This window comes from Glycine max, chromosome 16 (assembly GCF_000004515.6).
Source record: "Glycine max cultivar Williams 82 chromosome 16, Glycine_max_v4.0, whole genome shotgun sequence".
NCBI classification, from domain to species: Eukaryota; Viridiplantae; Streptophyta; class Magnoliopsida; order Fabales; family Fabaceae; genus Glycine; species Glycine max.
In genome coordinates this window covers 30,321,315-30,334,555 of record NC_038252.2, presented here as the reverse complement: position 1 = coordinate 30,334,555, position 13,241 = coordinate 30,321,315, and the positions used below count along the sequence as shown (strand labels likewise).

The window sequence follows — 13,241 nt, the reverse complement described above, 5'->3', positions numbered from 1 at the left end:
AAAAGAATAAGAATTCTCTCTTGTAAGAGAAAGATAGTACAATGAGACACTCAAGTAATTCCTTATTGAATTGCAAGTATTTAGGCCAAGGAATTTTTAGAAGATAAGACAATTTTATCTTTTGAGAGGATAAGACTTTTCGGTTTGTGAAAAACTTTGAAGAAATTTGTGTCTCATGTCACCAATTTATAGGCCTTTGATGGCCATTCAAAAGTTAAATGAAAAGATGTGACTCTTGGGATATATTTTTGAAAATTACTCATTCATAATCGATTACCATAATGGTGTAATCGATTACACAGTTATTTCTGAAGAGTTATGACTCTTCTCATTTGAAATTTGAATTTTTAAACACCGGTAATCGATTACCAACTCACTGTAATCGATAACATAATTTGAAATTTAAATTCAAATTTCTTAAGGCTATTTTAAAACGTTCAAAACCTTTAGTAATCGATTACAAGCCTTGTGTAATTGATTACATGCTTTCGAAAGTATTTAAAACCATTTAAAACCTTTTTCAAAAAGCATATTGGTTACTGGTAATCGATTGCAGTCTCTGGTAATCGATTACCAGAGAGTAAATCTCAATTTAAAATGATTTAGATAAAATTCTTTAACCAAACCTTTTGCTTTTTCAATTTGGAAACTTCATCCTAAGACTCTAGAGATCAACTTGATCATTTATCTTGAATTTACTTGAAGTCTTGTCATGAATTAAACTTGAGAAGCACCTTTCTTTGACATCATCAAAACATCATGATATCTTGCTTCTACAGCAAACCATATGGTGAAAAAGAAGACTTGCTCTGGACCTGGGCATAATAAGGCCTATATGCATTTTTCGCCGCCTTGCCTCCTTGACCTACTACATCTAAGATTGGACGACCCTCTTGATTGAAATCAGGAAGGTGAATTAGGTCCCTCCCAGTAGTAGTACTGGCAGCAACAATTGTAGCAACGTTGACCTCCATCATTTTCCTCATGCTCATCATCGCTTCCAACATCGTTGTCATCTGCTCCTTCATGGCCTCCATATCAGCCTTCATTTGCTCCTGTACTTGTTCTATGTCACTCATTATCCTTTTCTTGGCACACATTTGGTAAGGGTGTCGTAAAGCACAGTCTTTCTTTCTTAGCACAATGATTACTCTTTTTCTGATTTCAAGGAAAGAATGTAATGGACAATGCATAACAATACGACAAAAAAAATAAGCATAAATGCATGTGAATGATAAGTTGTTGAAGTATTACGAATTTTACACCGAACACTCAATAGATCATAGGGTCGAATTAATTCTAATTTTATTAAAACAACATTATTGTTCATTACATCCTGTCATAGTCAAAGTACAACTGGAAATAAAACATGGGCACATCAGTGGTTCCTAATTATGTAATTCATTAGCTCAATCATGTGTTGGTCGTAGTCAAAGAGGCTATGTAAACTTGATCCATCTTCTGCCCCAACTTTCGCAAGCTAGATACTTCCATACTTTGACCTTGACTTGATAAAACCCTTTCTTAAAAGACTACGCTTGGTTTGACCCCATTTTCCAAGGAATAGAAACTTTGATCGTCAATACTTTGACAACTTATCATAGAGGAGATATGATGAATGAGCAAGACATACTTATACTATGAATGACAAATGTATTTATGAGATCAACACGAGACGCCAGAAAAACACCTTTTCTTGCTAACAATGCATTAGATACCATGTTCGCGTGATTTTTTATCATTTTCAAGAAAAAGGAATGTATAACCCCAAAATGGTTTGTTTATAGCTATCACCATGGTACCCAACACATGTAACAAAGAACGCGGTGTAAAGTTTCACGCTTCATTATGACTTTTTTTGGTGATGCAAAGGAAAATGCAAGGCATGAAGACTATATGATAGGATCATGCATGAGTGAACATAACTTGTGAATGATGACAACAGAATGTATGTAATTGTCTGAACAAAAAAAGCATGCTAAATGAATATGTATGGAAATGCAATGACTTATGCAAATGCGGTGTATGAATATGATAAATGATGAATGCATAAATAATATGCCTATCATGATGCCAAGAAATACATGATGCGATCATGAAACAAGACAGGGTGAGTCTACTCCATGTCCCTAATTCAAGAACCTAATAGAAAGGGTCTAAAAGTCCACTATCTAGTGACAACTTCCTAGGGTAGTTTCATGTAACCTCACCGGCCTCTAGAGATAAAATAAATAAAATAAAGAGTTATTCACTAATATTCATAATTTTTTTATTTTCTTTTATTTATATATTATTATTATTATTATTTGTCAAGGCCAAAGGATTGACTTTGACTTAATTAACACTGACGAAGTGCTGACATGGCAGACCTAGTCACCATCCTAAGTGGTAAGGTGTATATACAAAGGAACGGGTTATAACCATCAATAATTTTATTTCACTTCCCAAGGAAATAGACTAGGCCCAAAATGAAAGCAAGCGCATGTGTTAAGAAACAAGGTGTAAATAACATTTTTTATTTTGTTTCATATTTTGCAAAATTGAACTATGCTTAAAACAAAAAAAAGGGTGAATGGGTTAACAAATGGGGTGTAAATAATTTTTTCTATTTTATTATAGATTTTACAAAATTGGACTAGGCCCAAAACGAAAAAAGGGGTGCATGTGTTAAAAAATGGGGTATAAACAACAATTGTTTTTTTAGGGGGGTTGGGTTGGAACCGGGTCAGGGCGACCCAACCCAACCTGTGATTATACAACAAGGTTTGAAACCCTAGTTGCCTCACCCAAGAAACAATGCAGTCAAGGAGGAACCACCATGGAGGGTGGCAGGCCGCCCCTAGCACCATTGGTGCAGGGCCCAATGATGCGAGACCACCACGGGGGTGGCGGCAGCATGACGACGGCGATGGTGCAAACAAAAAAAGGGAAAAAAATGCATCAAAGAAGATGCCACTGAAGGGCCATCGACAAAGGGCCTAAGGGCAAATGGTGATGGTAGCGCTCCTACATTACCACGGGATAACGACAAATGGTGGTGGCAGCATGGACAGAGGCACCGTGACCTCACCAGAGTTGGCAAAAGAAAAAAAAATGAAAAACACATAAAAAAAGAAGCATTTGAACAACCAAACAAAACAAAGGAATAAGAAAATAACAAGGTTAGATTGTGTAGGCCTCTCCGACGGCCAAGGTGGAGTCACCATGGAGGGTGACATGGTGATACGAAAAAAAAAAAAGGAACAAAAAGAACGAGAGAAGAAGAAAAGGAAAAGGGAGAGCAAAGGGAAAAAAGAAAATAACGAGAAAGAGAGATAATGAAGGGAATGAAGGATACCTGGATACCCTTCTCCCTTCTCTGACGACAATGCCTAGTGTCGCCCTTCTGTTGGTCAATGCATCGTCGAGATTGGTGTTGCTCTATGCATTAATTGCACAAACCTTCTTCTTTTATGCACTCTTCCCCCTCTTGACCTAATGGGCTCTCCTTAAGAGCCCAATATATATATATATATATATATATATATATATATATTATGTTTTCTTTTTTTTATTTCTTTTCTTTATTTTTTTGAGGGGTCCAAGTATAGCTAAAAGGAGGTAGATAGTTATTTACTTGTTTGACAATGAGGCTAACATCAAAATGGTGAGTAGTTTTACATAGTCTTGTTGAGGGAAGAGAATTCGATATCTAATTGCTACAAAACAACCTAACTGGAGGCGAGAGATTCTCCACAATGTTGCATAAGAACTTCTATATTTATTTCATATAGATTATGTAACATCCTAGGTGTTAACGAGGACAGGGAGTTATTGTCGGTGCGAAAGAGATGAGGTACAAACAAGGAGTGATTCTTAATAGGCTTCCCGTAGGAGGGATACATGAATGAATTGAATACACACCCGAATGAGAGTGATCCAAAGATTGTGCATGTAAGAGACTATACAGTTAATGATAACTTAAAGAAATTAATTGATACTACTTATACCAACAAGAAGCATTTACTTTTTAATGGTCCTTCACTTAAGAACTTCATAGTTTAGTGTGTTTGACTTGGATCAATTACGGGATGCGTGACCTTCTAAAAAGTTTTCCGAAAAGCATGTGAGGTTAATACACGTTAAAAAGTCTCATGTTGATTTATGGAGACATTCATCTATCTTGGGACAGATAAGCGTTACAAGAGTTTACTTATTTACATAGTCACAATTTTGAACCATAGAAAGTTTGACAAGTATTATGGCACATGATACTAGGGTGTATATGAGTGACACATAATAAGTTGATATTTAAATGTAAGACTATAATTTCTTTTGAAGTTGTGGAGTTAATCAAACATATATATGCATTATATAGGAAATATAATTTAAGGTAGGAAACAAACAAAACTAAAAAGAAAAACATACCTTTTAATTATATTTTATAAACCATAACCTCTTGCACGCTCATTTTCAGAATCCGTAATAAACAATGTGTCCATTTTCAATTCGTAATATACTACATATAGTGTATTATCATGAATCTATGCATGATTGCATTTTTAGGACTATAGAATAGAATAATATAGAAGTATTGTAAATACTTTGTTGTTGCTGATGTCAAGCGTTTTAAAATTGATTTCAGACCAAATGTCAATCAGGATTTATGAGTATTGCCCACTTGTTCTCATGTGACTTAAGATTGAAAATTAAGAAAATATTAGGATTTAATTTTGTTTAATTTATTTATCTTTAATATAAGTTAACTAAGAAAAAGTCACACTTCCCACAGAAAGATCCACAACAATCAACCGAACTCAAGAAAGTCCAAAAGCATAGAAACTTATTATTCAGAAACTAAAAGTTTTACAAAATCTAACACTTAATAACCAAAAACTATAAATATTTGTATAATTTTAAAAAAATCAGGGGCCCCCCAAGCAAACAAATGACTCCGTCCCTGTACATAATAAAAGTATAATGAGAAGCATATACTTATTTTTTTGTTGAATTAGTATATATTTTTTTTTCTTCTAAAAGTCAATGACTAATTTCCTGGGATAATAAAATTCATTTAAGAGGTTATTTTTTTTAATAGATATTTTTTTATACCCACTAATAAGAAATAAAACACATGATCAAATGCTTAACATAAGCATACTTAAGATCTTGATTTTCAACTTGAATACATCTCTATAAAGACTTAATAATATATGAGACAGGATTGAGTCATGCTTTATTTGTTAATATAATATATTATTAACTATTAATGAATTATTTTTGGCTGCATGAAAAGAAAGTTGTTATTTGTTGGCTCAAGTGCAGGCTAGTTTTGGGCCAAAATTGCATCTGGTGTCCCTATCTTCATAACGCTTCTTTTTAGGATCAAAAGGAATCATGTTATTTTTTTGTTTAATATTATGTAATATATTCTATTAAAAATGAAAGTATAATATTTAATGAGGAATAAAATCAAACTTTTAATTATATGAGGACTAAAATTAAACCTTTAATTATTTTAGGAATGAAAAATTCACTTACCACATGACAGCCATGTGGGTAACGTGAACAGGTAACTCAAAATGTCTATGTGTGCAATATTGATGTCATATTTTATTAGTCTCGTTAACATTTCGCTATCAGAGATAAACGTTTAAACCAAAACTAACACATCTTGAACTTCGAGGGAGCAAAATCAAATAATAAATTTTGAAGGGAGAAAATCAATTTTTGATTATTTTAGATGCATGAAAAACATGTTTTACGCTAAAAGAATATAAGAAACTTAAATTAAGAGAGATTTTTTATAAAAATAGAAAAAATAATTTTAGAATATTATAAATAATTAATATTTCAGATAAAAATTAATATTATAAAATTAATTAATGTTAAGATTTGATTAAAAAATAACTATTAACCTAAAAGAAATGTTATAGTTAATAACTTGATAATACTAAAAACATAAAAAAAAATATTAAATAATAGTGAAATGATGTGTGATAAAAAAAAAGTTAAATAAAAGAAGTCTTCTTATTAAAGAAGAATCAATTTTTCAAAAAAAAAAAGGACTAAACAATTCTGTTAATTTAAGTCAATAATTAAAACACTACAAGAAAATCATGATTTAGCGAGGGAATTATTTCCTCTCAAATTCCCCAACTAATTAACTTAGAATATTTGTATTATGGTGTATACTTTGAGTATGTTTATTATGTTGAAAGTTAAAGTGTTTTGATTAATTGTTTGGCAAGATTTTTTTAAGTTATATTTCATTGATGCAAAATATATTAATGCATTTGAAATGAAAATATTTTTTAATATAAAACCTCAATCTTAAAAAGAAAATCATTGTGACAAAATAGTGAGGTAACAACAAGGCATCATAGCGAGAATTTTGGTAGGGAATAGCAAGGGAATTTTGCAAAGAGTTAGCTACGAATTAGCAAATGAACATTTGTGAGAAAATATTGAGACATACATGCACTACTAGCGACACAACTGTGAAGAAACGATGAGAAAATATATGTTCATAATAGCGAAGGGATAGCGATCAATTGGAAAAGAAAGGTTGGCGAGGGAATAGAAATCAAATTGCTATATATTTGAGAGTGAATTGCGAAGGAATAGCGATAGAATATTAACTAGGGATTGGAGAGGAAATTGTGACACATAATTGTAACTATTTAGTAAGGGCATTTTCTAACTTCTTTCATGTAATTAGCGAGGAATCCGTTACGGAAGGTGTGAGAGAATGGCAAGGAATGACGTCCCTCACTAATTAGCTACTTGGATTGACAAAATTTTTCCTTACTAATAGTTTTGTGAGGGAATAGCAAAGGATTAGCGAGGGAAAGTTTCGTCGCTAATATGCATTTTTCTTGTAGTGAAAAATGTTTAAAATAATATATTAGAAAGCTTATTAATAACATTTATCCTTAAAAGTTAGTAGTAGGAAATTGTTGTGTAAATTTTTCTATTCAAGTTCTACCCTATCAATATTTAATCACATAATATTTTTTTTACTAAAATATATTTTTCGTCTTCATAAATATATAAAAATGTTTAAAATCCGTCATTGTAAAATTTTTAGTATGTTTTTCGTGCTCATAAAATTGAAATGTTTTATTTTTTGACTTGGAGGAAGGCTTGAACATATGAACCTACGTGCATAGCTTTTTTAACATCAGTTATATGTGCAACCGATTTTAAAAATATCACATTTTACATCAGTTGTGTGCATAGGTTTGATAAATCCAATGTACAAAATCATCATCATAGGTTTAGTAAAACCAAACCTACATCAAGACCAAAAAAAGATACATTATAATTTTGTGAAGACAAAGAACGTACTAAAATTTTTACATAAATAAATTCTAAATATTTTCATATTTATAAGAATGAATAACTTATTTTAGCCTATTTTTTTACATAAAAAAAATTAAGGTTAAGAAAGATTATGAATACTCAACTAGGTTGTCACCCCAAAGAGATCCTCAAAATCAGAATAACTCTAAATAACATTAAACTTGGAAAAATCGCATTATATTTGACTTTTGTGACTTTTCAACTTTTACATCTCAATGACTACATTATATATTTTGTGTTATCTAATTTTATATGATCTAATCATATGTTTAAAGGTAAATTGAAAGTATTTATCAGTAAATAAATAAAAATTAATGAAGAAATGTTACCACAGTAAGCCGGTAACTTTTAAGATTAAATTGTATAAAATATGCATGATCAAATGAAGAGACTTAACTTTTTAAATTAAATTTTAAATTAAATTTCATAAAAAGATTGTTCTTCTTTTTAGGGGTTATTTTCGTGGCATTTCTCGACAAGTAAATCAGAAGACAAATGTAAAATTAAGGAGTTGAAGAAGAACAAATATAAAGAGGGTTGAGAAGGAAAAAACTAATAATTATTCCACCAGTGTTTTTTATTTTTTGTCATTTTCATCCTTAGGATGTGATAATCATGTATGTGTTTAGTTAGATGGCATTCAGTACTTAATATGTCAATTTCACTATTTTAAATGATGTTAGATAACATCAACTAATAACAAGGATTAAAATAAACGATTGTTGATTTATAATTTTAGGAATCATTTTGTCATTTTTTTTAATTTCAAGGATTACTTTGATCAATCATTAAAATTTGAAAGGCTATATTTATATTTACAATTTTAGAGACTATTTAACTATTATATTAATTTTAAGGATCAATATAACCCACCAAGATTAAATTAGTTATTGACTCTACCAACCTCTAACAAATAATAGTTGATAGATTTAAATTAGTACAATTAATTACTACTAGCTAGGTTTTCTCTAAAAAAAAGTAACTACTAGCTAGGTTAATCTAGCTAGATTAATCTAGCGGTGAGGGAATTCGAGTAATATGCAAGAGATCATATATTAAAAACTCAGTAAAAAAATAGTGCAATGAGTATTAATTGATTTAATACTGAATAATTAATTCACATTTTTTGTTTCGGTTAGCTTTAAAAAATAAGTAAATTATTTTATTTTAGAAAAAAAATAAAAAAGACATAACAATTGTAATGTTAATGCCTCATGTTGACAATTTTTATATGATATAATAGTTTGTTTCTTCATATTTCAATTTATATACCCATATTCATTTTATTAATGAGAATTTCTTTCCCTCGCTTATAGTGTTGTGGTTTCTTTATTCTTTCTCATGTAACCAAAAAAATATGTTGGACATTTTAGTGTAATTGATCTCTTTATTGTGTTAAAATAAGAGTGCACGCTTGTTTTAATGTAATAACGAGATGTTCGGTTTAGGCAAAGGTTGGAAGTTACATGGAAGTTACTAAAACTTCCATCAACGGTTGGAAGTTACATGGAAGTTACTAAAACTTCCATCAACGACAATTTTTAAAAATAAATAACTTCCTTCAACCGCCAAAAACCACCTGTTCTTTGATTATAAATAATCATCCTGGTTCAGAAAGCATAACATGTGAAAAACTCACAAGACCAAAACAAAACTCTTGAATTATAATCTTCTGATTTTATCCGATTGAACAATTTTGGTTGAACCCCGAAATTTGATTCAATCTGAAAGTGTTTATACACGACTTCAGATTTATCCAGGATTATCTCGATTTTCAAAATTAACCAACAAAAGATTGAATCAAATCTTTCGAGATGACGAACGATAGTTCGAAGATGACAAGCAAGAATAAAAAAAATTTCATTTATTTTTATTTTTATTTTTTCTATCACTCAAGATATACCGAAATGTGAAAATAACAATTCCTTTTACCTCTTCAAGTGAATACGATCATCCCATGTGTATTTACCTTAGCGTGGGACCATATAATTTAGTGGGCGTACAAACTTTGAGCGCAAAATTATTTTGAAAAGAAAGATTGGTATCCCTAAATCTACTCGGATAGAAATGAATTTTACCTGTACTTAATGATTGTCATTGGTCTAAAAAATACTTTATATATGGAGAAAATTAAACGTATATTTTCTTACTAAATAAATTATTTTATCACATGAATGAACGAAATTTTACATAATTGCATATGGATTATTTTCTTCCTCTCTTCCTTTTTTTGAGAAAGAAAACTATCTTATTGTTTTTTAAATTAAAGGTGTAGTCAAAATTTATAAGAGGTCTTGTTTACAAGTGATTTTTTGGAAAACTGGTTAAAAAATCAATAAATAAAAAGTTTTTATTAAAAATTACGTTGGAATTATATTAAAAATCACAAAAGAATAAAATGTTACACTTTCCATTTTTATCTAGGTTCCAATTTCTCGATAATGTTTGATGTAGGAAATTATTGGCAGATGGCTCACATATCAAGAACATGCTTTGGAGTTGTGGTCTACAATTGTAATTGGAGTTGTAATATTAAGATTGAGGATTTTAAAAACTTCACCGTAATTGCATTCGTGGATTAACTATATTTCTCGTAATATTATTAATATCAACTCAATTGCAATTGTAGTTTAAAATCATGAGGTAAAATATACTTAATGATAGAGTAGAATATATAAATTTTCTTAAATTACCCAAGAAACTCTTGTAATTAAGTATTTAGCTTATAAATTTTTAGGTACGAGTTATTTTTATAATTAAAAAATAAAGTAAAACTTTCTTCTTACAAATTGTTTTTATAAGATATTTGAAAAACTTATTGAAATAAATAAAAATGTCTTCCAAATATGTTGTAATTATTATTTTTAAAAATTTAAACTTTTTTTTTTCTTTTTCTCTAGATCACAAGTATCTTTTCCTAAAAATAATAATATTCGAGTCAGATAAAATTATTATAAATGCCAATTTTTTTCAAGTATTTAATACAACTACATAATCATAACTCAAGTCTGATATTACTGATTAAGTTGGAATAACTTCATATCAATTGATTCATGTGTTTGACGATTTAATTTAAGTTTTTTAAATGCTTGTACAAATACTATGATATAAAATAATTATAAACCCTTTCAAAAAAATAATTATAAATAAATTCCTTAAAAAACTAGAATAAATATGATTGAAAACTTCATTACCTAGGATATAACTCATTTGGTTGACTAAGATATATAAATTGTTTAAATCTCTTAGTATTGTTTTAGATTTCTATGGATAAAAAAATCTTCATTTGTTACCCATAATTATATATACCAGGTTTATTATACTTTCTCGTTCCATTATAATTATCATCTTAAATTATTTTACACACATAAAATAATTAATTAATAAATAGAAAAAATAATTTTATAAAATTAATCTTATTATTATTAATTTGTTTTTTATTTTTTAACTCATATTGTATAAATTAAAAAAATTAATATTACTTTAAAAAATTAACATAACAATTATTTTAAAATAATTTTCCTTCTTACAAGATGAATTTTATGAGACTGAGGAATTAACAATCTAAACTATTTTATGACTGAGAAATTAACAAACTAAACTATGAGATAGATATATATCTAACTTCTAGGACAACAGAAAGGTAATGAATTAAAGCCGACATTGCATGTTCTTTTCTTCACTTTTCCTGCCTGTTCTGATCACTTTTGCTTTAGCTTTAATGGTGAAAAGTACAATACAGCGGATGGCTTGAGAGAAAAATCTATTCCAATTTGTGGTGAATTACTTCCTCCACCTCCCTAATTGTTTTAGTATCTAATTTAGAATATAATTTTTACATTTTAAAAGACCTTTTTAGAATATAATTTTTCATTTTGAATGAAGTATTCCATAAGCTTAAATAGACGCAGGAAGCAAAAATAGAGTGCTGGAAGTAATTTTCCAACTTCTGAATGCTTCTTAAAAGTACAATTCTTAAGCCTAAGCGAGCAAATTATTTTCAATGGGCTTCAAATCCATTAGTGATTCATTGATTCAGCACAAGATACTTATTCGAGAGTGTTAACACACTCTTTAATATACTTTTCCTAATTAGATAAATATTTTTTTAAGAAAATCATAAGTATTCTTAACATATTTCTCTGTCCACTTAATTACATTATTAGAAAAATATAAAATTACAAGCAAGATTCATTAAATAAAAAAAATAAAACACAAAATTTTATAATTTTTAATAAATTTTGATTAATATCAACAATACGTTCAATAAACTGTGATAAAACATGTTAATTAGTAACATTTTTCATAATTAACCTTGTTTATTTGTAGAAATAATAAATCTTTGGGAGCTAGAACTTGAAAAACACCATTAACTTAAAACATATTGGTGAAAAAACAAAACAGTCTATTCGCATTTAGGAAACCTGAAACCTCAATTAAACCGTTCTTTATTTGAGAATACAATAAGCACTGGCTCCAGTGGCCTCCATGTAAATATTTACATAAAACTTCAAGTATTGAAGCATCCATATGAACCGTATACACAAGAAACATGCATATACTACATATGAAATAAGGGACCAATATTGATTAGGCCATCATTTGGTAAAACTCATCGAAATCAAGGACCCCGTTGTGATCAATGTCAAAGGCATCAATCATGGTCACACACTCATCATAGGATTTGTCATCACCAAGGCGATGCAACATCCTTTGCAACCCTTTCGGGGTGATGCAACCACTCCCTTCTTTCTCCCACACAAACATCTCAAAAGCCCTTCTTAGATCCCCCTCATCATCATGATCATCACCAACATCTCGCTTCATGAGCTTGGTGAAATCCTTGAAGTCCAACAAGTTGTCCCCATCGGAATCTAGGTCATGGATGACCCCTTCAGCCTCCTCATGAGACATGTGATCCCCAATGGACCCAAAATATGACCTTAGCTCATAGGCCGAGATTTTCCCATCTCCATCATTATCAAAGTGACGAAAAGCCTCCATTAGCCCAGTGATCTCTCCATTGTTTGACATGGGGGATCTTGGACTTGGAGAATTACTAGATAATGAGTTATTGGAGGAGGATCTTGATCTTCGGCGATGAAGACTAATTCTTAGAGTTTTGTTTGAGAACCACTTTGATGGCTTGAGAATTCTCTCGCTAGCCATTACAAATATCGAATTAATATGAAAATTGAAAAGGCAAATGGCCTCTCTTAACACATAAATAATATTGAGTGACGGGAACACTTTAAATAGCTTTTAATATAACGTAAGAGGCACACGAAAGGATTGAACGTGAGTGTATGATGATGTATTAATGAGGAGAACTATAGCTTTTGAGGGAGTTGCTATGAAACTGCCTGGGGGGCAGCAACAAATTAATCAATGTCAATAAAGGTTACGTAAGTCATGTTGGTGGGAAGGAAATTGCATGGTAGTTTCCTAGTGGGTCCCAAAAGTGGATGGAACAGAGTCATGAATTTATGTTTATTTTCATTTTCATCTCGACACTCTAAGTGGAAGGGGTGTTTGGTTTGAGTGTTTTCTATTTTTATTTTTACTAAAAACAAAAAATGATGATGAAAATATATTTGATTGGATTTTTGAAAATTTTCAGTACAAATGGAAACAAGAAATATGAAACAACTAGAAAATGAAAATAATAAAATTTTATTTTCAATGTTTTCAGTTGAAAACAAGAATATCATTTTGGCTAAAATGAAAATGCATTGGAAAGGAATGTAATTTTAAGTAAATCTAAAAATATATAAAAAAAAACAAGAAGTCAATATATCATAAATTTTCAGTGTTTTTATTTCTTGAAAACAGAAAATAAGAAATCAAATCAAACATATTTTTAGAATTTCTAATCTTTTGAAAATGAAAAACAATTT

General features: G+C 29.8%; 1 protein-coding gene across 1 annotated transcript; it reads right to left on the bottom strand.

Annotated features, from left to right (window-relative positions):
- Positions 1-11,734: 11,734 nt before the first annotated feature.
- On the bottom strand, positions 11,735-12,629 carry LOC100500092 (EF hand calcium-binding family protein). Its single transcript, NM_001249751.3, has one exon. The coding sequence runs from the start codon at positions 12,511-12,513 to the stop codon at positions 11,935-11,937; it is 579 nt and encodes a 192-aa protein (NP_001236680.2). The 5' UTR covers positions 12,514-12,629; the 3' UTR covers positions 11,735-11,934.
- Positions 12,630-13,241: the final 612 nt, after the last annotated feature.

Excerpts from the sequence above, each read along its gene's own strand:
- LOC100500092 (NM_001249751.3), bottom strand. The coding sequence starts at position 12,513 with ATGGCTAGCGAGAGAATTCTCAAGCCATCAAAGTGGTTCTCAAACAAA.